At 43.9% G+C, this 26,736-nt stretch overlaps 1 protein-coding gene and 1 non-coding gene across 2 annotated transcripts in view; both read right to left on the reverse strand.

Annotated features, from left to right (window-relative positions):
- Nucleotides 1-26,736, reverse strand: part of AGBL4 (AGBL carboxypeptidase 4) — a 1,011,660-nt gene that overhangs the window by 29,964 nt on the left and 954,960 nt on the right. Inside the window, exons 10-11 of the mRNA XM_039885641.1 lie at nucleotides 20,226-20,378; nucleotides 16,963-17,125 (exon numbers count right to left, since the gene is read on the reverse strand). Coding sequence (XP_039741575.1) covers nucleotides 16,963-17,125; nucleotides 20,226-20,378 — 316 coding nt within the window. The remainder of the gene's footprint in view (nucleotides 1-16,962; nucleotides 17,126-20,225; nucleotides 20,379-26,736) is intronic.
- Nucleotides 13,411-13,514, reverse strand: LOC120581444 (U6 spliceosomal RNA). The gene has a single exon (XR_005647267.1). It is a non-coding gene; the product is annotated as a U6 spliceosomal RNA (small nuclear RNA).

Raw genomic sequence — 26,736 nt, forward strand, 5'->3', positions numbered from 1 at the left:
CATCTCTAAGTACTCTCTTCTCTAATAATTTTATGTCTTTTTAAATATTTATTCTTTTAATTCTCTCTTTCTCAGGTCTTCAGGTAGCTGGTTTGATCTAGGATAAACTTGGCCAGAAGGCAGGCCTCCAGACTGGCTTGGCTGCAGGCTACAGGTGGGTCCCCAGTGTTCATTCTGGGGCTGAGCTGAAGTGGCAGTTGCTTCCTGTGACATGCTGTCCTCCTGGCGGATCATTGGGACAGCCAGTGCCAAGCCATACTGCACAGGCAGATGGAAGACCTCCATCCCAGTCAGTTGTGTTAGCATCCTCTTCACTAAAGCAAGTCACTTCAATCAGCGGGGCAAAGAAGACCAGTCTACTTATAGTCCTACCTTAAAGCTCCAGATATTCCCAGCTCCTGAGCACAGTGTGTTTTGTCATATCTCTGGGCCTTGGCTTACAACGTCCATTAATTGTAATATCTGCATGTCGACTTCTCCATCAGATTGTACTCTTGGAATAATGGGGCCTTACCTAGTGTGTTTCTGTGTCTCCAGCCACCCAGTATAGGGCCTGACCCAGGTGTGCTCAGAAATTTTTTGCTAAACAACTGCATGAATAATTGAATACATAAATGTCCAGGGTCTGGGTTTCTATATGCTCACTTGCCTTTCTACCTGGATTGATGCTCTCTGTTTGACCGTGGGCCCGCTGGGGTATATCTCAAAATCCTGTGTCTAGGTTCCCGTAGAATATGGTCAAAGACCCTTGACCTATCATCCATACTTATGGTTGCAATTTGAATTCATAGAATGTCTCAACAGGAAACAGCATTAGAGATAACTTTTTGGTCTAACCGCCCCTTTGAGGGAAGAGGAAAGTCACCTGTGATCCCCAGTGCTCAGCATAAGACCTGATACAGAGTGGGTTGCGGTAAATATCAGTGTTGCATGAATCCCTCTAATGGTCTTATGGACGGGAAAATAAAAGCTCAGAGAGGGGAAATGAAGTCCCCGAGTCACGCAGTAAGTTTCTGGCGTCTGGATTCCAGCCTGGTTCCTCTGACTTCCAGGACTTTTTCTAAGGCCTTGTTTCTTGACACAGACCTAAGGTTATATAAAGTAGGGCTTTAATTACTTGCTCTAAATTTGTCTTAGATCATTGATAAATCTAAAATGGATGAGTTCACATTGTTTTAAATCCATGAACGCAGAAGGCGATTGATGTGGCAGCAATGGAGCAGGCTTTGGAGGGTGACAGACCCGAGTTTGAGAATTAGCAGAACCTCCCGACTACGTGACCTTGGGCAAATCTCCTAATTACCCGGAGTGTCAATCTCTTCCCCGACTCCTGTTCCAAACGGGGACCACAACACCTATCTTTCAGGGTTGTAGTGAAGATTTGTGCCGTGTGTGCCATTTACAGAGATTATCATCCTAATCCAGTTGGTCAGTTATTTACAATGACACTGTGTTTTCAGATTGTTCTTCAGAGCTGGCCTTTAGCATTAACCACCACCTTTGGAGACTGTCTGCCCTTACGAAGACTCCCAGTCTTGATGCCCTGCCATCCTGGTATTTTAATATGCACAGTGCCACTGCTCACTGTGGAACAGCCACTGACTATAAAGTTTGACATTTTGAAGATTAAAAATGCTTTGAATTAGTCATGCACTTGTGAAGTCATTGTTCCAACTTGTCCTGCTCCAGAATCTAAAATTGACTTTGAGCAGAGCCCAGTAACTTTCCCTTAACAGTTTCCTTCCGGTGAGGAGCTATGGAGACACTGAGGCCGAGTGAAAACTCTCAGTCACTCAGAAGTAAACCAGAGCAGAGGAGAGACAGCGTGGACAGCTTATTTGGAGAGAGGGTTTGTTCTGCCAGGACTTGGTGGTCTGCTGGCTCTGCAAAGAGCTGGAGAGCGGTGAGAGGAGGAAGGTAGAACCTCAGTAGTCTGGATGCACGCATAGGAGCGGAGCAGGTGCTGTGGAATTATAGGGATCTTGGTTGACAACCTGCCTCTGCCCCCATACAAGTTGTGTGACCCCGGGTAAGTTATCTTGAGCCAACATTTTCTCACTTGCAAGACAAATAGTGACTTCTTCATAAGGCTGCTGTGAGAATTAAATAGGTGAATAAAGCACTCAGTACAGTGCCTGGCACGTGGTAGGCAATGAGCAACTGTCTTTCTTCTCTCAAGAGCTTCCTAATGTTCCAAGATTCAGATATCTTCCTCATGCTTTCGATGCGCTGTATTCCCAGAATCCCACAGCCATCCACTGGCTATATTATTACGAAAATGCTTAGCCAAATGGAAGTGAGCTTGGGATTTTGCAGTCTGACCTTCATGCAATAAGTAGGGGCAGACTATGGTCACAGTTTTCTTGTGAGAGAATTCAAAAGAAGAATTCCCTTTGCTTTAAAACTAGTCATTTGGCTGCACATGTCTCTGTGGTGGTATCAAACATCTAAGTGGGAAGTCTGGTCGCTAACCACTTGGCGTCCTGACCAACCACTAAGCAGATCTCTGACCTACCAGAATTTCCGTGAAGTCATCACACAGAATTATAATGTGTAATGATAGCCACCATCCTTTACTGGGAGCCAGTCAGGGTGTTAAATACTTACAGACATTCTCATTTATCTTCACGGTAACCCTGGGAAGTCTGTACTATTATCTCTGGCAGGTTAGGAGTCTGGGGTCCAGAGATGTGAAGCCACTTGCCTAAATTGGCACAGCTTAGAAATGGCAGGGCTAGAATTTGAAACCAGATATGTATGATTGTAGAACCTGGGCTCTTAACCACTGAAACACATCAGCTCAGATACCTAAAATCCTGGCCCTTGCCTGAGCCTGGACCAGTTGGCTATCCTGGCTTCTCCATGGCTGGGTTGAGAGATATAACATTCCCCGAGGATGCTGTGGAAGACGCAGCTTGCGTTAGCGTTGCAGCTGGCTAGACTTCTGTGAGCTTGGAGTGTATTTTGGCTCTCATCAGGGGACACTATGAGAGACAGCCTCATGTCACTAGTGCTGGCATATGCTGAATAAATGCTTCACAGGCCAGAGGTCACTCTTCCCAGCACAGGTCCCTGGGCGTGCTGTTTCCTTTAGCGCTCAGTGCTGGAAAATGCTTCGTGTTGCTTTATTGTGGCTTGTGCTTTGGTTGTAATTAGTACAAATGGTAAATAAATGAGCAAGCAAATTAAAATAACTGGCCCTGGGACATGTGATGTATACCAGGATGTCGTGTGGGGTCTCAGGAGATGACTCCTTCCTCACCACAAACCTTCCCTGTAGGACATACTGGGGAGAGACTGTCCTTGACATTCTTATGCCCTCTGGTTGTCCCTTAGCTCAGTTCACAGGCCCAGATCACGTACCGTGTCGAGAAGCTACTCTGTCCCCCTTGGGAAGGCAGAAAAGAGAGACGGTGAGCCCTGAAAGACAGTTCCTTCAAGGTGAAGGTCAAGTCCCTACTTTTCTGAAAAGCTCAGTAAATGGTATTTGAATCTGAACTGAGGTATGAGGAGGGGGAAAGAGGAGGAGGGAGAGAGGGGAGGGAGGACTGGAGGAGAAAAGGGAGAAGGAACAGAAAGGGCGGGCCAGCCAAGTGCGTCTGCAAGGAGACGGGAAGGGGAGGGGGTGCCGAGGCCCGCCCTGGGCTGCCAGCAGCCTGCTTGGCCCCTGCGTGTGCCACCTCCTGTAATCTTCGCCATCAGTTAAGGTGTCAGAGTACTGAGCACCTGCTCAAGATCATGTCAATGAAGAATATTGGAGTGAAATGCAGATTTGGGTATAAAGTATTTTCACTATTTGCCTTAAGAGAGGGAGGAAGCTAAGGAGGAAGAAAGGAAAAGTAGAAGAGAAGGGAGGAGAGATGGGAGTTTGCGGGGAGGTAAAGATAGCAGGTGAGAGAGCGATCCTAGAGATACGTGTGAATGTGTGTGTGTGTGTGCGTGTATGAGAATCAACTAGACACAAAAGAAATGGGAAAGTGGGAGGAAAGAAGAAATAGATGGGGAGGAGGGATTCTATGCAGAGAAAAACCTAGGAGAGCTGAAAGGGATATGCCTCTCTCTCCTCCACCCCTCACAGTTGACTCAGGCCCCCCAGGGCTCAGATCCCAGCCCAGACAAAGAACTTGGCTGCAGCCTCCCAATCAATCCTCTGCGGGGGAAGAAGCTACTCTCAAAGGCAGCCATGCGCCCTGGGGGCCAGGAGAGGGCACTTCAACCTCAGGCAACAGCAATAGAGCAGCAGCTGGTGGTCCTGCCAGGCAAACAGTAAGAGGCAGAGAGCCAGGAGGAGAAGCCAGTTTCTTGGTCAGGTTGGTGGGTTACTCGCTCCTCTCTGATGGAGCCAGGTCCCCGTGCACATCCCTGTGCACACAGGATGGGCAATGAACTAGTTTGTGTCCACTTGGCTGCCTCCACGCCAGCCCCGTACCTCCTTTGCTCCGGCCCTATCCCATTCCAGATTTCCACCCTGAAGGGCAGCGCGCTTCCACCTGCTCCCTGTGGCTCCTCTTCCTCCTTCTCTCCTTCACCAAGAATCATCTTTTCCTTGAATAAGGGCAGACTAATTTTCAAAACCATTTCTTATATACTGTGCCATTGGATCTACCACTCACAAGGTAGACATAGAAGGGAGAATGAGAAACCAAAGCACAGAGATGGAGTGTCAGTTTTCTGAGATCACATAAAAAAAAAATCACTGTATTTTCCAGTTCTCATATTCTATGATGACAACCCAAGTACATATATGTTAACTCTTTCTCAGGACATGTTTCCTCAACGGCAGAATTAAGGAGGGCTTGCATATGCTATTTCTATCTGGGCACCAAGTACCTAACCACATCACAGACTGAGTCACAGATCGTGTCCATGGACTGACCCTGAGCCTGATTGTTAATGAGTTTGTCCTGGTAAAAAGTTTAGACTTATGCACGTGAGTACGATGATGGAACCTGGCTCTATTGCGATATCTGAGAATTCCAAACTCACTTTTAAGAGGACTGCTGCTTAAGAATCTTAGGAACCCCTTAAGAATCTTAACCTTTCATGATTCCATGACACCTTTGGCCCGCCCTGATTTCATCGCTTCCCGATGGCCTAGAAATGTATTACTTAGATTTTGCCCAATTCATTACTTGACTAGTAATAGTAATAATAGTGCTGTCATTTATTGAGGACTTACCATGGTCCAGGTAATCTATTAGGCACCTGAGAATTTTATTTTATTTTTCTGTTTTTATCTACTTAAAACAATCCTATGAAGTAAGTATCATAATCATCATCATAGATGGGCAAAATGAGACTCAGAGATATTAGGTCATTTGCCCAACGTCGCATAACTAGTAAACAGAAGAGCGGGATCTGTATCCGGGCCAGCCTGGCTCCAAAGGCAATGGATGCTTTCTTTTATACTATTATTGGACAATGGCATCTGTTGGTTACATCTCAGCTATTATTAGCTCCTCCACCACACAGCTGGTTTCTTCAAAGGAAGTGTCCTCCAGTGGGGCAATCGGTTTTGGATTTGATATCAGAAGAAGCAAATTCAGGCTTATGGGAGGGAGGGCACTGCTCCACCGGCCATCTGAACGGGTATCCTCCATCTGACTCCCAGTTCCTTCTGGAGCCAGGGGCTTGTCGTGCCTTCAGATAGACCCTCAGGGAAAAAAAATGCACCTCCCTCGTTTATAAAATACAGATAATAATACTCATTTCTCTAGATTATTGTAGGGATCAAACAAGATGATGGCTCTGAATGCACTTTATATACTGATAAATACTGTTCACTTCCTGATGGTTCGTTCAGGGTTTAGCATTCTGTAGGAGCTCTGTAAATATGGTAAATATATTTTGTTTTGAACAAAAATCTGAGCAACCTCTGTCTCCTCTCTCCTTTCCACTGACTCATGGCAAAATATGCATAGATTGAGAGCCGTGGTCCAGATCCCGTTCTCTCTTCCTTCTTCCTCCCAGCCATGACACCCACCTCTGGCCTCAGGAGACATATCAACAAGCCAAGCACGGCCACAACCCCAGCTAAAGGCCCTTGTCTCAGACAGAGTTGGCAGCTGTCTCCTCTTATTGGCAGGACATTTATCATCTTGAGGAAAGTATTGATGGATAAGAAACCCCAGACAGGCAGCGTGTCTCACTGGGCAGGCAGCCTGCTGCTTGGGAAGTAAGATTTGAGGTGCCGGTTCCAGGTCTTTCTGGAAAAAAGGGTGGGTTGGTGGTCTAGGAGAAGGGCCCCTACCTAGTGATGACTGCGTCCAGTACATAGTAGATGTTCGATAAATACGAATCAGATCTAACTTAAATTGACTCTTTGAATGAAGCCGGGGGAATGGAGACCCTTGGTCTACACCCTTCATTTCACAGATGGGAAACGGGGATTCAGGGAAGTCTAGTGGGCTGCTCAAGATCACACAGCAAGGCGGTGGCAGAAACCAGGTTCACAGAGTCCAGGCCTCCTGAACCTCACATCGACACTGTCCATTACACAACAATGCCACTAGGAGCTATGCTCAAACCTCTGGTCACGTGGGAGAATCTGAGAAACTGGAAGTCTTGGTTCCCTAGAGGAATCAAGAAGAAGGGGATCCTTTGATTTACTTTCAGAGCCAGTTTCCCCGGGGACCTTTTAAAGGATAATGAAAAGATGAGAAGGCAGCAGGCAGGTGAGTGTTACCCGGTGAGGTGGTGCCACATTTATCAGTGCCGCACTGGCCTGTCTCCAGCCGACTCTGCCTACCCGCCATCCCCACCCTGCCAGGGCACTCTACCTGAAACGCTGTGTGGCTGTGGGTCACTAGTCCTTCACCGACTGGTTCCCACAGCCCTCTCCACTCTCATCGCCTCTCACTCCCTTGCTGACACTCCAAGGCCCAGACCCGTCCGAAGGAGGGAAGCAGTTCTCTCCATACTCCAGACTCCGTATGCGCCGCTGTCTAGGCCTGCGAGGCCCTTCCATGGTGCCTTCCTTGCTGTCTCTACTCCTAACCCTGGCACCTCTAAAGCTGGGTTTGTTCGATGCTCATTCTCGCCACCCCCTGAGTCCCACTCCGTCACAGCAATACACTGTCTACCCCACCACACCAGGAACTTCTCCAGGCAGAGGTCATGACCACCCTCTCTGCATGCCCAGAAACCAAGCCAGCTCCTGGGGTGTAGCAGATGTTCAGTAAGGACGGCCCTGTCATTATCCCCCAGAGAGAGATTCAAGCTGGAGTTGCCTCGCATCCCACTGGCTCTTGTCCTGACTCTAAGGCCACAGAGAATGAATCTACTCCCTCTGCTCCATGATGGCTCTTTATAAATCTGACCAAAGCAAACATGTAGCCTCCAAATGTCTTCTTCCCAAGGAAAATATCTCCAATTCACTGACCAGTTCCTCACAGGTCATAGCTTTGGGTGCAGTGACCAACCATCTTGGTTTGCCTAGGAATGTCCTGGTTTTAGCACTGAAAGTCCCCTGTCCAGGAAACCCCTCAGTCCCAGGCAAACTGGGACAGTTGGTAAACCAGCGTGGTACTCCCTTTCCATCCTAGTCCTCCAGAGGCTGTGCATCATTTTCTCAATGTCCTGCATAGAGTGGAGGCCAGAGATGAACCCAGGCTCCAGGAGTCGATGATACAGCGGGGCAGAGAGAAGCCAGCGCCTCCTTGCTCCTGACATCTGCTTCTGTTAATGCAGCCAGTTAGCATCAGTTTCGACAGGAAGACAGCGTGTGGTAGATTTGGGGGTTGATACGTTTGCCTTATTGACCAATATTGAGCTTAATAGTGTCAAATGAGATGTCTAAACCGTGTTACTAGACAGGAAATCTCGTTTCCCTGAATTACTACTTCCAAAGCAGCTTTCGTTTTGTTTGTTTTACTCCAAAGGTAGAAATTATTCAATTGTTCTTAATATCGTCTAAGCCCTCCAAGTGTTCCAGGCATTCATCCACTCAACAGTTATTTATTAAACACCTATAATAACATAGCCAACAGCCCCTCTGGGCTGGTCAAAGTTTGGCCCAGATCTGCAACTGGTTAGAACTGATCTTGAGTAAAGTCTTTCCACTGTGGGGGCTCTCCCCACATTTGTACAGCAGGAGGACGGGAACACAAGTAACTGTGTGCATAAGTATGAAAGTGAACACGAATATAGACAAACAGGTTCACCTCACTTAAGAACCAGCCAGGGATTCTCTGACCGGCAGCTAACAGCCACAATCCCGAAACAACATCAACTCTCTTTATCATCAACTTGGTTTCCATGGAGCCTTGCAGTGCGGCTAGTGAAAGCTGACAGTTATCACCATAAAGTAACTTTACAACTTTGTAATTTGTAGCTCTCTGCTGTCAGTAATATTAACAGCATTTCAAATTATAGCTATAAACTTGACAACAGCAGATAAAACCCTTAGAAACCTCATCTGGGGGGAGGAGAGGGGTTGGGGGAAGGTAACGACATTTTGGTTTTCCAGGCCTGGGCAGGAGGCACACACTTTGACCTGGAGGTGGGAGGCAGTAGGGCCAAGGCAGAACCCACAAAGGAAACAGTGGCTCAGCCAGGGTACCACAGAGAGAGGCTCTGGTGGCATCCGAGCGATCAGAGATTGCAAACAGGTGAAGGCCAGGGGTGGGAGTTACCGAGAGCAGGGCTAGAGGGGGAGCAAGAGCTGGCAGGTGGGTCCCAACCTCTGCAGGGTTCTAGAAAAACCTTTTGTCTCATAGGAAACAGTGACCGCAGAGCGAAGAGGAAGTGAGACAAAGCCAACCAGGCAGAATTGAGAGAGTGGCCCTGGGTGTGTTGTCTGACCTTTCCGGGCTTTAGTTTCCCTGCATGTAAAATGGAGGTGCTTACATCAAAGGCCAAAATCAAATGATTCTTTGTCTGTCTTTCTGTCTGATGATTTGGAAATAAACTTGGAGATCATATTATTTTATCTTCTAATCTAAAGATAGGAAAATTCGAACCCAGGATGGGGAACAGAATCTCTCAAACCTACGTGACAAGTCAGAGATAAAGCTGACTGTCCAGGGCAGGGATCCTGACCTGTCCCCTGAAGCACATCTCCAGATTATAATTATTACCATTACTACTGCCACTATTAGTTAGTCATTCATTCACTCACCTAGTCATTCAGTGAGCATTCATATTTAAAGATCAAATTCTAGTCCATGTTTGGTCCTTGGAGGAGAAAAAACCCAACGGGTTTCAGTCCAGTTTAGTCTTCTGTTCCCAAAGCCCTCTCATTTCTTGCTCTTGAGTCTTGACAAAGACTTGACCTTAGGCATGATGAACAGACACTGGGAAGTACCTAGGTACCTTTCCATGCCAATCAATAGGCCAGACTTGACTGCTTCCTACGCTTCTGCCTAAAAAGTGAAGCCTCCTTCCCAAGAAAGAAAATCGGGCAGTACCCCCACATCCCCAAAACCACTCCGACACACATACGTATTCTGATAATTCCTCTGAGCAACACAGCTCACATCACTCATTGTCCCATTAGTGAGCCAACTAGCAGGTGCTGGTGAGGCCTGCTTTTCTTTTCTCCCTCCCTCTCTCCGTCCCTCCGTCCCTCCGTCCCTCCCTCCCTCCTTTCTCTCTCTCTCTCTCTCTCTCTCTCTCTCTCTCTCTCTCTCTCTCTCTCTCTCTCTCCCCCCTTCTCCTCTCTCTCTCTCTCCTCCCTCCCTCCCTCATTCCCTCCCTCCTTCTCTCTCATTCATTGGCATTCACTGAGGTCTACCTAGAACCAGGCCTTAGCTAGAGAAGTGAAGTGATTTTACCAAGGTCACACAGCTTTAAGAGAAGGGCAAGGGGCAAAAGGCCACACTGGAATAAGGATCCTGACTCTCAGTCCAGCATTCTTTTCACCAGTTCATCAGAGGGAAGCCTACCTTGACTGCGCACACCAAAAAATACTTGCCTTCATTATGACTCTACAATACCTGGTAGAAAAATCTATTATGAGCCGGTCGAAAGTCCAGGACTCTATCTAGAACATCAGGCCCATAGAGCCATGTGCCTGCCAAACTTCTCCATTTGTACATCACATGAGTCCTGTACACTCAACACATCCCAAAGAGAGCTCAAAATATCCCGTCTCCAATCCTTTTCCCAAATAATATATATTTAAGTGATTGGCCCCACCATCCACCATGTTGTTTGGGTCGAGAAACTGGGCGTCTTCCTTGACTTCTTCCTTATTCTCATGTCCAGGCAATCGCCAATAATACCGTTAGACATTGGAATATGTTATGAACTGCCTTAGCCTTGGTTCTAGCTGAGATCTCAAGTCTACAGATACCACATTTTAAAGTGAGGGATGAAACCACCATGCAGGACTTGGAAAAGAGAACTGGACAACCTGTTTTGCAAACTTTAGCTCACCTTCAAACAAGAGAGTCACTGGAGGGATGTAGTGCACCCCCGACCAGTGGAGTCAACCACCAGATCACCAGGGACTGAGGAAGGAACCGTAAACAACCAGTCTGAGCAGAGGCACTTGCGCACATCAGTAGACCTCCAGCACAGGGGGAGGCGTGTCTGAAGCTTAGAAGGGATTGCCATGCCATCTCATCAGAGTACCTATCGCCTAAGACTTTTCCTGTCTCTTTCCTCCTCTCCCTCATCCTGATCAACCTCGAAGGGCTAAACCCAGATGTTTCCAGATGGAGGAAAAAGCTGAAAGTCAAGGTGATGAAACAGAAGTCACCTCGAGCAGCCAGTTTGAGACAAGCCTCAGCCAGCGGATGGGGAGGTTTTTACTCTGAAGAGGTTCAATGACTTTGACTGGCCCGGATGTAGTCATTGCTAAACTAAGACCGTTTTATGCCCAGAATTAATTAGAAAACTTTTAATTTCCTGAGAATAACTAGAAAGTCGTGGGGTCTGCCAGAGTTTCTATATCTCTAGATCTAGATCTATAATCTATATTCACCTACTGCAGGGTCGATGGGAAACATAACAATAGTTTATAATTGTACCTAGTAAGTGCTGCTTGCTCAATGTATCTGTTCCATAGTTCACAGATCTTCTCTTCGTGGTCTGTCTCTGTCTGTATTTATTTGCCACCTGCTGCCTCTGGCACAGCCCCCACTATCCTCCAGTACACAGTGAGGGAACACGCATCCTCTCTTCAGCATTCCGACACTCTCCTGTCCATCTCTTTCTGCCAGAAAGGTTGCTCCTTCCCTTCTTCTCCTGTCTGCATCCCATTCATCCTGGAAATGAGCCCTGGTTTCTCTTCCTCCAGGAAGTTTTTCTTCTCTCTCCTTCCCTGCCATTCTTGCAAGGTTAGAAAACTTCCATGTGCTTCCCCAGTCAGCAGAGCTGATTGCCAGAGCATTTATTCCTCTGAACTGTTGCTGTCTCTACCTTTCTCCTTCTGAAAACTGTCTCCTTCTTGAAGTCCTTATTCATCTATCTATTTCTAGTGTCTAGTGAGTTTTGTTGGATGAGTAATAAATGATATCTTAAACTTCTGATATATGTTTTGGAGGACCCAGTGCAGGCATATCGTAGGCTCTGAATTGAGACCAAGCCAATTAACTGAATTCTAAATCTCTGCATCTTCTCTTGGCCACACCCATCATTCTTTTCTCTTAAAACTAGCATTTTCTGATTTTAAGGTGTCCGCAGCTATAAGCCTGCCTGAAAACCACCAGTTTGCTCAGGACCCAAGGTCTCTGTTCCCAATATTTTCCTCATCCATTATGTCTAAGAACTATTTCCTTTTGGCCATAAACAAAGGCCACAGAATCTCTGGGTTATTTTATAATTCCAGTTCTTTCCAATGCGTGTTTCTCTCTCTCTCTCTCTCTCTCTCGGCATATTTATTAGTACCTGGCAGGCTAGTGAATTGTAAATAGCATTTGCTAAAGAATTATTTAAACTTCTCGGGAATTTATCATTTCACAACAACAACAAAAACAACGACCAACAGGAAGGAAAGGCAAGGGAATTAATATTGCATGACACAAAGTGAGTGCCCAGTAATTTATCTGCATTCTCCCATGTAACTCTCAAAACTGCCCTGAAGTAAAAAAAAAAAAAAAAAAAAAAAAAAGCTTTACCCTCACTGAGGTTCAGAGTGGTTAAAGAACTAGGTTAGGGTCCTCAGCTAGAATGAAGTAAAGCAGAACTCACACCCAAGACTGACATCAGAGCTGCATTCCTGACGTGACATGGACAGAGACCACCAGCCAGGGTAGAGGCTTCTGAGGATATTCTCCTTCCAGATTCTGTTTAAGGTCATGAGTCTTTCTCTCGGGAAACGAACTCCACATCTTTACTCACAGTTTTGCATACGTTTTATTTGGTTCATGAGATCCTCTTGAAGCCTACCCATGGGCCCCTCAGTTAAGACCCCTAAACTAAAAGAATGAAAGTGGCCGTCAGGTTGGCCTGATCAGCTTTCTAGGATGCATTTGTACTGATTTTCCCTACTGGATTGGAAATTCGTATGCTCATGGAATCACCCAACCTTAAGATTCATTTAAAAAAGAATCGTGATTCTTGATATTATACATTCATCTAAGCATGGAATTATATAATTTTAGATTTTGAAATCAGAAAAGTCTTAGGATGTCAGAGCTAAGGGGGACCAGAGTGGAGATCAAGTTCACACATAATTTCATTCCACAACAACTCTGACAGGTAGGAAGTATCAGACACTGAGGCTAGGAGAAGGAACATAGCTTGCCCAAGGCCACCCAGTAATAAGATTTAAACCCTAGTTGCTGGCTTCAATGCCAGATCATCGGGTTAAAGACTCAATCAATAGAAGGAAAGCCATGCATGGGGACAGAAGGAGCATTTGTCTAACACTTATCATGTCACTCTCCCAATAACCCTGCAGAGCATTTTTATTTTATAAATGAGGAAAGAGGTTCAGAGTAGTGAGATAACCAGCCCAAGGTCACACAGCTAGGGGAGCATCAGTGACCGTATCCACTGCTGTATTTCCCTGATGTCATGAAGAAAGGAAATCATGGAGCAAGACCCTGCAATGTTTGGCTGATGCTTTTCCAGGGAGAGAAATTTAACTGACAGACACATATGCTCTGGTAGGTGGAGGGTGATTGCTATCGTGGGCCTGGATGCAGTATCCCTCAGGATTCCCTGCCTCCCAGGCCTTCCCTTCTCTGACAAGTATCCAGCACCCTCTGGACAACTAATTTGGCTTCCATGTATCCTGAAGCTGGGAAGGGGTACTCTGGATGACAGACATGAATAAACCAACCATGGGAAGTGCACACTCCCCACTGTGTGAACGAGTTGGCGTTCTGAGGTCAAGGCCGTTTTTCCCCAAGAACCCGACCCATGTGGTCACTGGCCTCTTGCTCTAACAGCCCTAACTACCTTCTTTAACATAAATGCAGGTCCACATTCACAGCCACATAAATCTTTTCGATTATTATTATTTTTTTTTAACACTTCATGAATTTGCATGTCATTCTTGCTCAGGGGCCATGCTAATCTCTGTATTGTTCCAATTTTGGTCTATGTGCTGCTGAAGCGAGCACAATTGTTTCAATGTTTTAACCAATCCTCGCTTAACATTGAAAACTTACAGTGCACACACATATACATTATTTCACTTAACCTCATTGCAACTCAGTGAGGTTAAGTATTAGTATATCCTGTTACAGATTAGGACAGTGAGGCCCAGTGAGGATATGTAACTTGCCCAAGGTGACACATCTAGTAAGTGGCTGAGCCAGGATTCAAACTCAGGTTTATCTGAATTCAAAGTCTGTTCTCATTGTATAACTTTGTACCTTTTCATAAGTATCTCTCATTCCCATAGCAGGGGTTGGAAAAGTTGAAGGTCCTTAATCCGTTCCTGAAGGTGAAGATGTTCACCTTAGCAAGGTTAGAGGACTTGCTGAAGGGCGCCTTTCAGGATGATGTTGGTGCTGTCATCAGAATCCAGGTCCCCTGACTCCCAATCTAGAGGACACTTCCTCCCAGACCATATTGCCATTCCTGTCAGACTATGTAATTTCTTTTTCTGATTGGGACACGGAGCCAGCAGCCAATAAAGATCACAATCTGTCTGCCTGAAGTCTCCCTCTGTTATGAAATGAAGATTTTAAAAAGTGCATTTCATACAGGACCCAGGTTAAATCACACTTGCATGAGCTTCCCTGGTACAGGTCCAGGTTCTTCTTGTCCCATGGATGACAGAACAAGGTGGCCGAGCAGCTCATGTGCAGCCTCACTATTCACACTTAACTCTTTCCAATCGCTAGCTCCAGTTCCCCACTGACACCCCCAACCACTCATGAACTAAGTCTTCTCAGTTCCATGTTCTAAACACTCCTTGGCACCACCAGAATCTAAGCCTCAATCATCCCTCACTTGCACCGTCATAACAGCCTCCTAAATGCACGTCCCTGACTACAATCTTGACCCCTCCAAACTGTCCTTCCCATTCTAGCCAGAGTAGCTTTCCAGTGTGATGAAAAACCCTTCTATCGGTCCCCATTGCCTTTATATTCAAGTTCAAATTCTTTACGGCCTGCCCTTTCAGTTTCATCCCTTGCATCTGAAATCCTTCAGCCATACTGGACAATTCACAGCTCCCGCAGCACCTTCCTTCCTTCCCTCTCCGTCTGCAATGTCTTCCCCTCAATAACCCACCCCAAACCAATCAGGCTAATTTTCACTCAGTCTTAAAAACTCAGCTTAGATGTCACTTCCACTCAGAAGCCTTCCCTGATCTCCCAGAACTATGTCTGAGTTCCCTCCTTCCCCCATGTAAAGACATTTTTGTCTTTAATATATGTTCACTGCTACATCCCCTCGTGCCTAGGACTTTGCTTGGCTTATGGTAGACATTCAATATATCCTTGCTAAATGAAAGTTCTCCATGGCCCTCTGTAATTCTTCCACCACAGAACTTACCATACATATTATAATTGCCTCTTTCCTTTTCTGTCTCCCCAAGCAGAAAGCTTTGCAAGTCATGCCTTTTTGTTCAGTATTTTAGCCTGGGTGCTTAGAACGATTCCTGCATGTACTGATAGTGTGTTTATTTACGATGAATGAAGACTGGGCATTGAAGGGAGAAAACCATGGACCTAGGCTGGTGGGTGGGTGGGGGGCCTTCTACTAAGAAACACATTTACTTCCAAAGTAAAAGATGACAGAGGTGCTGAGAAAGTGTAGAAAGATCCATCAAATTTAACAGCAGAAACCAATCACAAACTAAGTCGGTTCTCCTCCGGACAAACCCACATCTCATTGTCAATAGGCTTTTCAGTATCTCTTTTGGTGCACATGCTCAAACTCTTCTTCCAAGCCCTATTCCTTCTTTGCTATAATACCATGGGAGAACAAAGTAGGTGTAGTGTGGAATGTGACCTATGCATGTAGTACAGGAATTAGGGGATCCTAGAGAAGTCGTGGGACACACATCAACTAGTATGTGTGTGTGTGTGTTGGTGGGGGGCAGTGTGGCACATAATAGGTGGCCGGGACTTTGGAAACCAAGAGTCCTCTCCTCAGGGAAGAGCCTACTCCCTCGGTCTTACTGAGCCAGGTGGTTATTAAAGCAGAATTCAAGATGACTGCCTCTGTCTTGGCAACTATAAAGAGGGGACTGTTGGTTCTTATCGTGATCTCTTCAGTGTTCTGCTGGATTTGGGATGTTGCTGTAACACCTGGCTCACCCCTCCCTCTGGGGCTGTCGCTCTGCCTCCTGTGTGCCCAGCTAGGTAATTGGACCCCCCTGAGCCACTAGGCTGCAATTGACTGAGTGAACTAGTTCTAAGTCATGCCACAACCATAAAGGAGATTTGCCTCTACAGAACATGGTAGCAACTCCATATACACTCACCAAGGGTTGAATAAAGGCTAAAAAGAGCACTTCCACTTCTGGGGAGAGAGAATTTGCAGATATAGAGTTAATATCATCCTTCTCATTTTTTCTTCTTCAACCATAATTCTTTCTCTAAGAAAACTAAGTGTAGGGAAGGACTAATGGGTCAATCCAAAAACAAAAGGATAAAGGAAAGCAGAAACGGTCACATTTTATCACAAAACCCTTATCCTGTGACACTGAAATTAAAATTAACACTCAGGAAACTAGAATTACCCACAACCTCTAAAAAAAAATCAAGCAAGCTAGAAAGTAACCTCTAATTTCATCATGACATGCCTGGGGTTTTCAGAGAAATTTTTTGAGGAAACTAAGAAGAAAAGCGATTTGGCAAAAGAAGTGCAAAAGCAGAGAGAGAGAGAGATGTGCAGAGGATGAGAGGCAAGACGGAAGACAAAGGGGAGGCAAAGGGGAGAGAAAGAGAGGAGAGAAGGGTGGGAGGAAGAGAGAAGACAGAGGAAGGCGGGGAGGGGGATATAAGAAGTAGGGAAAGAAACACACAAGACAGGAGTGTTAGGAGTGACAGAAGGAGAGGAGACAAGGGGAGAAAAAACAAGTACAAAGAAAATAGTGAGCATAGAGAAGGAAAGGAAGAAAGCAATAGCACAAAAAGATGGGAAGATTTAAAAAGGGAAAATATAGTTTTACGTGTTCAGGGTTAGAAAGAGGAGTCAAGACCATCAGGGTCTTCCTCAGGGATAACCTTGGGGATGGTTATCCAGCCTGTGTACTTACATACCTTAGATAGCAGAAGACTCACTCTCTCATTAGGGAATAAAGGGGAGAGAGAGCTGGGAGTAGCATAAGGTAAGAGGAGGCCATGGATCCAGGTGCCTGAGGAAGACTTGAAGCACAGCAGAGGCAGCTGGGAGAGGGGTATGCATCAGAAGGCAAGGGGGAAATAGGACAATCCAAAGATGCCACCAGCAGAACCAGCCACCTCCATCCTCATCCCAGAGCCTCAGTCCTCACCTGAGTTGGAGACCAAATTCCCGACCTGCCTAGTAAATCCTGCCAGACCTGATATTCTCAGATTCTCTGTGGGATATGGGCTGGCCCAGGGCTGGATGGGGATCTGCCAAGGATACAGGCTTCCTCAGTGTAGGGCACAGCAGCCGTGCTGCCCCCAATGATGTAGCTGTAGAAGGAGACTTCTAGGGTGTAGCAATAGGATGTGTGGTCCAGGAGCCCACCGAGGAAACGACGGCCAGTGCCTGCTTTCACAGCATCCCGGTTGAAGGATGTGCTGGACTGCGAAAAACAAATAGGGAGGAGAGAATCAGGGCTGGGCGCCTGCTGGCTATCGGATTTTGAGCCAATCTTTCAACACCTCTGAGTCTCAGCTTCCTCATCTGAAAAGTGGAATATTAATCCCATATTATGGTATTATTCTGAGGATTAATAAACAAATATAATTAAATAAAGGCGTGCCCTAGAGTTCTTGGGGCACGGTAACTGCCATTTAATAAATATTTGTGGAAATTTGAATGGAGACAGATGGAGCAAGGGAAAGTAGACAGACAACAAGAAGCCATTACATTATAATGATAATCAGAACTAAAATTTGGGCAGTGCTTTCAACTTCTTCATATTGTTTTCCCTGCAGCATTTCATTGAGGCTTCATAATAACCCCTTTGGATTATAAATTGGTGCAGTCGCTATGGAAAACAATATGGAGGTTCCTCAAAATATTAAGACTAGAGCTACCACATAATCCAGAAATTCCTCTTCTGGGTATCTACCCCCAAAATTTGAAAACACTTATTCATAAAGATACATGTACCCCTATGGTCATTGAAGCCTTATTTACAATAGCCAAGACATGAAAACAAGACAAGTGTCCTTTGACAGATGACTGGATAAAGAAGATGTGGTACATACTGAACCATAAAAAAGAAGAAATATTGCCATTTGTGACAACATGGATGGATCTTGAGAGTATTATGCTAGGTGAAATAAGTCAGATGGAAAAGGACAAGAACTTTATAATTTTTTTTTTCAAATGTGGGATATAAAATAAGGAACAAATGAAAAACAAAACAAAAAGCAAACTCATAGATACAGACAACAGAATGGTGGTTATGAGGGGGGAAGAGGGTGGGGGAGTATGAAGAGGATAAAGGGGGTCAAATATAAGGTGATGAAAGGAGACTAGACTTCAGCTGGTGAGCACACAATAGAGTGTACAAATGTTGCATTATAAAGTTGTACACCTAAAATTTATAGAATGTTATTAACCAATGTCACCCTAATAAATTTAATTAAAAAACAAAAACAAAAACAAAATAATCCCTTGGTGTAGGTGTTATAATTTTGTCCCTCTAAGGGGAGGGAACTGAGGCTCATGGAGATAGAGCAAGTAAGGGATACAGCACAGATTTGAATCCAGGACTAAGTGACTCCAGAAACCTCAGCACTCCTTCACACTGCTCCTCCTCCATTAGGGACAGCTGAACTCACGTCCAACATCACCAGAGAGTTGGGATTACGGCTGTTTCTTCACACGGGTGCCACCATACCAGCCACAGTAGATAGAGGAAGGAACGAGCAGGTCAATATCTCAAGTCCTCTGTTCAAAATATGTGAGATGTTAGACCACTGGCCTTATTTGTCTCAATCTCAGTCTCCTCATCTGTAAAGTGAAGATGAAGATAACATCTCTTTCACAGAGTTGGAGGGTCAGTTCGCTTCAGTTTAGAAGGGCATCTCTGCTAACCCATAGAGATCCAAGTAAATGATGAGACCAGTTATAACGAGAGAATGTGTGTCTTACTCAGCAGGTATACAAGAAGAAGGAAAAGAGAAGAATGAAGGAGGAGAAAGAAAACAACGAAACAAGACAGACGCGGAAAGAAACAGAAATGCGTGTGTACGTGTGTCTTGAGGTAAAGGAAAGGATCAGAAAATGATAGAATGTCAGATCTGAAAGGACTGTTGAAGTCCACATAGTGAAATCTAACTCTCATTTTAGAGCTGGGCACTGAGGATCAGAGAAGAGGGGAAACAGAGATTGGACTAGGCCAGATGACCTTGACCCCAGCCCTGAGCTCTTAAGGCGGGGCTATAATACCGGAACATCATGAGACAAGGCCAGGAGTGAAGCTCCCAGATTGTGCCTCTCTTGTTGGCTCTGGAAACCTCACCTGTATGAGGGTCTCTAAGGCCTGTGGCCCAGCCTCCCAGGGAACCTGGATCCAGGAGACCAAGTCTGCTCTGAAACTCGAATGGTTTCATAAAGACAAGGGCTGACCATCCCATAGGAATTCCTACAGAAACAAGCATGGCTGTTTTTATCCCAGAGCGGCAAATGGGGAGCCACCCGCCTCAATTCTACCCTGAAATGCTAAGGGACTTTGCTGTAGATACTCAACTTCTCTGGGTCATACGTGTCTCTTGGGTGTAAAGAGGAGACTAAGTCACATAACCTCCCAATTTCTTTCATGGTGTGGCATTCAAAGATTCTGGGATTCCAAGTGCATCTTACCTCAAGGAGAAATGTATCATCTCCACTAATGTCCATGCCTGAAGCAATGGGCAGGCAAGTTTTCAGCTCATCAACTTCAAAAATTGCTATGACCTTTTTGGGCCTCTCTCCCTCTAGCCACATGGAAATAACAGGACTCAGAGATGGAGTATCAAAACAAAGAAAAATGTGCAAAAACTCCCTCCTCCGTCCCCACTCCACATACTGATTCCCCTCCTTATCTTCCCTCCCTACCCTTTCTCAATATTGCTTTTTGCTGCAAATGATCCTAGCCGCCAGCCAACCGCCTCTCCAGTCCTCAGTGTGTGCAGTGGGCAGTAACAACAGTCTCTGCAGTCTGTTGAGGTCTTTACTGCCTACAGAGTACTTTCGTATCTATTTCTGCATTTGTCTCCCTAGGAAGCAACGATGCAGGCAAGGTAGAAAATTATCACCCGCAAATTACTGACAAAGAAATTGAGGCCCAGAAGGGGTCGTGGTGGGCATAGACCCCCTTCAGCAGACAGGTAGGTCTCTTAACTAAAGATGCTGAGGGAGGTGAAAGCAGGGCCTGGCATGTGATAGGTGCTCAGCTGCTCAGTGAATTTCTTCTCACTTCAGGAGTCAGATCAACTAAACAAATGCCAGCTCCTCAGACAAACTAAGCACTCGCAGCCTTTTCAGAGTCTCCCTCCTGACTGGTGACGAGCAGCTCGAGGGCATGGCATAGCTTGTTATCTCTCTCTTTATCATCCACGCAAGACCTGGCACAGAGTCGGTGTTCTGTAAATGTTAAACCAAACTGAACTGAGTGAGGAGACAGAGGGGGAGAGGGGCGGGGTGGAGAGGGGGAGCTGGAGCTGGCTGAGAGAGAGCTCTTGACTTACGTAGGAGAAGTCCTCGGCATTCTGGCAGAGGAGCTTGGGGAAAATGGCCTGCCTCTGGAACCGTCCCTCATCCTCAAAGACGTTGCCATACATGAAGCCATTCATCATGGTGGAGTGGGCGTGGATATCAATGTAAAACTCCAGGCTTGTTTTCTGTTGAGAGAAAGGATAACAAATGAGAAGTGCAGGGTCACAGAGCTTACCTTAAAGGGAAGAGACACCCCGTCCCGCCGCCTCTCCCACACACTCTTTCAAGCTGGCCCTATGTGTCAGCTACTTTAGCAGCCATTTGCAATGTGATTGGAAGAGATGAGACCAGTGAGGATCAATTTTTCCTCACTTTTAACACCATCTGCGCTCAGAGTCTGAGATCACTACCATGAGTATCCCTCTTTAGAGTTCTTCTGAAGAAGTGAGGTTTTTGTTGGACAAAGTTGTGATGTTACATACCCAGAACAGTTAATACATCCACGACTAAAGGTATTATCAGAATTTGTTTCTCTGATTAATGAGAAATACTTTCAGGCAGCAGAATTGTATTTACATGGGGCCTGGTTATAGTTTTGCTCTGATTGGGCCATTTCTAGCTGAGGAGATCTGGGGTAAATTATGGCCCCACTTTGAACGCAGCTTTTTTATTTGAAAAGTGGTTATTTTAATTCCAACCTAAGAGAGTTACAGTGGGGATCAAACACTGCAATAATAATTACTATCATTTACAGCATATTTCATGCTTGCCAGGCACCATTCTGGGAGCTTTACCTATGATGTCCTAGTTACTTCTTTTATTTAACCTCATTTCATGATGCCATACCTACTCCTCAATAATATATAAATAGTGCATGGAAAAAAAAAACACTTTGTCGTCTGTAAAGATGATTGTGACTAGTCTTTCTCTGCTCTCTACTTACATGTATTCCTAGCTTAATATGGTATTATTTGTTAACATTGCCATCTATGAGCTCCCTTTACAGGTAGGAGGATTGCCTAGAAAGAGCCCAGTGCCTGTGCATAAAGCTGTATGCAGAATGAATGACTGAACAAAAGACCCCAGAGAGATTACTCCAAAACTGGTAACGAACTAGTAGCAGGAACTGGGGAATTTTTAGGTCTTTAGATCTTCAATGTCCCTCAGATTCAACCTTCTCTTCCTATCAGCCCAAGTTATATCTATTAATCCTTTCTTAGAGTAACAGAGATCCTGAAGGGAAAAGGGACTTGTCTGAGCTCATGGCATAACTGGGACTGAAACCCAGGTTTCCTGATGCCTGGCAGAGTTAACTTGTCAACAATGGCCAATGCTGGAAACAGTGAACGGAAAACCTGGCCACCTGTTCATGCCCTTTCTAGCATGCGCTCCTGGGGAAAAAAGAAAAGTCCACACTTAGAAGGATTCTCCCACCTTGGGACACTTTCAAACGAAGTTAAAACCAAATGAAAACCGTGTTGCTTCTAGAAAGTGGGCTGATGACTGTCATTTCATTTGCCTCAGAGTTGGAGAGAAAAATTACGTCTTGCTGAGCTCCCAGTTTTCTGGGTAGCATAAGCTGTCTTTTGAGACATATAAGATGCACTGCTCTGTGTGATATTAAACTCATCATTTTCAGCTTTGGCGGTGGAATACACAATGATTCAACAGGAGTCCTATAAAAGTCATCTTTGCAATTTTATTTTCTTCAGTTGTCTGTCTTTTCCTCTGAGATTTTGATGAGCTGCAGAGGAAAGGATGAGGTAGAGATGACTTAAGAAAATGTGTAAGGAAAAACCGCAATTTACACCTTGGGATGTTGGAGCTAGAGAGGGCCTTGAAAATCACCTTCTCTGACCTTTCTCAGATCAGCCCTGAGCAGGGGGTGGGGGGTGCAGGGGAGTTGTTTGCTTAAGGCCGGCCAGCAAGTTAGCGAAGGAGTAGGAATTAGAATCTGGCACTTCTGATAACCCCTCTGGAGTGGCTTCCACTGCCCCATCCTGACACCGGGCATCTATGTGATTTAAATAACCAGCAGGTGAATTATATTGATTCACACGGTTCAAAAGGTTTTTTTAAACATGAAAGACTATCTAGTAAAAATTCTCCCTTCTACTGCTGTCCTCCAGACACCCAGTTTCACTACCTAGAGGCAACTCGTGTTAACAGGTTCTCATGCATCCTTCCAGAGACAGTTTATCCACAAACGAGTAAAAATCCCTAACTCTTCCTCCCAACGCACAAATGGTAGCACACTAAAAACACTATGCAGAGCTGCCTTTTTTTTTTTCTCTTAACATACCTTGGAGGTGATTTTTTTTCTCAACACATAGAGTTACCTCATTTTTATTAATAGCCATATACCAACTATTTAAGCAGTCCCCTTTGATAGACAATTAAGTAATTTTCAACCTTTTCCTGATAAATAACATCTTAGTGATTGACTTTGTATATTCACTATTTCACACATATATAATTATATGTAGGATAAATTCCTAGAAGTAGAATTTCTGGGTCTTCTGAGCATTTGCAATTCTGATAAATACTGACAAATTAACCTCCTTAGAAGGACCAGTTTACACTGTTGGCAATGTATTCCAATGTCTCATTCTCAATTACCTTGACGAAATGGGTGGAATCAAATTTTTTGATATTTGCCAATTTGATGGATGATAAATGATATCTAAGATTAGTTTTCATCTGAATTTCTCTTAATATAATTATCTTTTATTATAAGGTTAAGTTTAAACATCTTTTCATTACGTTTAAGAACCATTTGCATTTTCTTTTCTATGAATTGTTCATTTTCTTTGCCCATTTTAAAAACTGGATTGTTGAGCTTTATTATTGATTTATAGCAACTAGATATTAGGAATTAGTTTTCATGGCTGTATAAAAATAGTTTTAGTCATTTTGTCATTTTTTTTTTTTTTCATTTCACGTCTATGAATACTTTTTTCCATGAAGAAATTTTTCAATGCTAATTTTTTACACAGATTTATCAATCTTTTCTTTTCTGGATTCCGGGCCAAATTTTTTCATTGTTTCTTCTATTACTTTTATTATTTCTCTTTTTATATTTAAATATTTCAGTTTTAATTTATATAGATGTAGGCTGAGAGGTAAGAATTAAAAACTTTATTATCTGACACCATTAAATTACACATCTTTTCCCCCACTGACTGGAAAAGCCATCTTTACCATATAAATTCTTTGTATGTATTTGGGTTTATTTTTGGACTTTTAGTCTGTTCTAATCATTTGTCAATTCATGTGTCATTACATTACAGTTTTAATTAAGTTTATAATGTATGTTAATATTTGAAGGGCTAATATCACCTCATTATGTTTCTTTTCCCAAATTTTCTTGTATATTTTCCTGTATGATTGTTATATTTAGTTTGTTTAGTTTTTCTTGCTCTCCTAAATCCTGTCAATATGCTCAATATTTGTAATATAATCAAATTAAATTTTCATATTAATGTTGGGAGAATTGACTCATTACTTTCAGCCTTCCAACCCAAGAATAAACATGTTTTGACTTTCCATTTATTCAAGTTTTCTTTAGGGTACAACAGGAAGTTTGAAAGGTTTTTTTTTTCTGCATAGACCCTGTACATTTCTTTTTTATGCTAAGGTAGTTTATATTTTTTGTTGCTGTTATAAATATGATGGTTTCTTCCATTAAATCTTTCAATTGGTGGTTCTTTATAAATATAAAGGCTCTTGTTTTCAACACATAAATTTTTACCCAGATACTTCACTAATTTTATTATTATTTGTAATAATTTGTCTTTTGATTTTCTTGGATTTTCATTTTCTTACTTATTCAACGAATAGTCACTGAGTACCTACTATGTGTCAGACAGTGTTCTAGGCACTGGGGATATGAACTAGGGAGTGTTCCGGGCACTAGGGAAATAGCACTGAACACGATAGAAATCTCCTGATTTCAAAGAGTTCACAGTCTATGGAAAAAGAAAATAAGCAGATCAATTAATAAGTATACAAGATGTCAGGAAGTGTTCATGTCATGGAGACAATAAAGTCCAGTAAGGGAACAGAAAGTTAACAGAGATTCTGGAAAAAGAGATACTTGAATGGAATAGGATATCAGGTGGAAGAGTTTTCCAGGAAGTGGGAGAAGTAAATGCAAAAGTCACATGCACTTGCTATGTTTAAGGAACAGCAAAGAAATGAAGATACCTGGAAAGAGAGGGTGACTAAAGCGGACAATAGTTTCCAGGTTTATAATCTCATCACCTATACATAGTAATTTTATCTCTTTTTTAGTTTTTATGATTCTAATTTCTTTCTCATTTCTAACTGCATTAGCTAGTACCTCCAAAAGGTGTTAAAGAATTAGTAGTTTCTAAGATCCCTTCATACTCTGAGATTGCAAGTAGATAAAGGTCTGGGACACTGACCTGAATAGGATCTGAATTTGTCTTAGTTCTTTTACTTCTTCATTGCACATATTCAGCCCTTTTCTGGGAATGCCAAAGACCACAAACACTAATTCCAACAATGTTGCGATTCTATCTCATAACTCAACTGGCTTTATGGACTTATACTGGCCCAGTTGGAATGGAGCATGGAAGGTAGAAGCAGAGTTTCTAACTCTAGTTCTAATGTCAATAGAATCTGTGACCATGGCCAAGTACAACTCTTCACTGTGCTTCAATTTCCTCATCTTTAAAAGTGGTCATTGGATGAGAGAGAAGGTATGACTTCTTTAAACTTTTCATGATTTTTTTCTCATCCTCAGGTAAAAGAAATCCCTCATTCTTTTCCAAACAGCTTCTTGCTCAGGCATTGATATTGGTACTTGCTATTGTGTACCTAATCTGGCTGATAAGTATGTCTGTCTGCCTATGAGCTCTTTGAGGACAAGGACCATGTCTGATCCAAGTCCCATAATCTCTTATGTGCTCTGCTACAATAGTTTCTTATCTGGTTTCCTTGCTGCTCAGAGTGATCATTTTCAATGCAAACAAATCATATCACTTCCTGTTCTACACTCCCCTGTTGCTCACAGGATAGAGTCAGAACCCCTTAATATATTTTAAAAGGCCCTGCATGATGGGGTCCTTGCCCTTTGTCTAGTCTCAGCTCTTGCCATTTCTGGTCTGATATTCTACACTCCAGCCTCTTGGGGCTACCTGGAGTACCTCAAACCACTATATTCATGACTTTTGTCTCCACATTCACACATAATAAACATCTCTTCTGCTGAGAACATACTTTCTCTTTACCCGACTAAGTCTGATGCAAGCTTAAAATTTAAGGCAGAAACTGAGCACATGCTCACCAATCCCATTGCCTTTCCCTGGACCATGGAAGACATTTCCCAGGCTCCCTTGCCATTTGGTTGGGATCTAATGGGATGTGAGTAGTTGTGACAAATGCCACTTCCAGGCCTGGCCACAAAACTCATATACAATCACCCGCATTCTCTCTTGTTCTTGTTCATGAAAGCTACATGTAAAAACAATGGTATCCTAAAAAGGAAGAACCCTATGTCCCCGAATTAATACTCAGAGGAAAATGGCCATGAGAGTCACCTGACTTCATCAAATTGTGATGAACCTTTACTGTATTAAGCCACTGAGATTTGGGAATTGCTTAGTTTACCAGCTAATATTACTCGACTGACTAGTAAAAAAAAAATCTCAGTTCAGATAGCCTTATTTTATCCCTCAGGATGAGTTAACAGTCTTCTCTGTACTCTCATAATTCGAGGTACAAAGCCTTGTCATGGCACTTACCACATGGCATAATAATGGTTTTTTATTTCTATCTCCCATTAGAATATGAGCTTTTTCAGGGCAGGGATCCTATATTGTCAATTTTTTAAATGCATAGGACAGAGTCAGGCCTAGGGATATAATAAGTTACCATTAACAGTTTGGCAAAGGAAAGAATAGAAAGTGAATCAATGGAAGAATGAGTGAATTAAGTGAATGAGCAGATGCATCTTAGGTTTTGTACAGCAGTTACATGACGTACTTTTCTGTGGCCATGTCAGAGTAAGGGGTGTGCCACTAATGCAGGGGCCCTTGCTTACAAATTGGGGCTGAGAATGGAAATGGAGAAAAGCATTTTAGTTCTTCCCTTCTAAACTTAAGAACCTTAATTAAAACTGAGTGACGAAGGGCTGCCCCTTGCCAGCAGCCAACAGCTCATCCTGCAATCAGGGGCCTAAAGAGTAAATTAAAATCAGTGCCAATAAAATTAAAACTACCTTAGGGCATATTTGCAACATAATTTAGTGTGGAGTTTGCTTCTTCCTAGACACCAGGGAGGAAATGGGTTTTTCGTTTTTGTTTGTTTTTTTTTTTCTTTCTACATTCCGAGCTGCTTCCCTGCTCACCTCACTGGGCACAGGACAAAACCTGAGCTCGATGCTGTGATGTGTTGCCGAATCCTTCATATTTGGGCAGCACTTCAGGGCTTATCACAGATTCAGTCCAGTGAAGGAAGGGAAATGCAATCCTGGGAGGGTAGAGGAGTTTATGTAAGGTCCGGAGATGAGAAAGAAAC

The sequence above is a fragment of the Pteropus medius genome, unplaced genomic scaffold, assembly GCF_902729225.1.
Source record: "Pteropus medius unplaced genomic scaffold, Ma_sr-lr_union100, whole genome shotgun sequence".
Lineage (NCBI taxonomy): Eukaryota > Metazoa > Chordata > Mammalia > Chiroptera > Pteropodidae > Pteropus > Pteropus medius.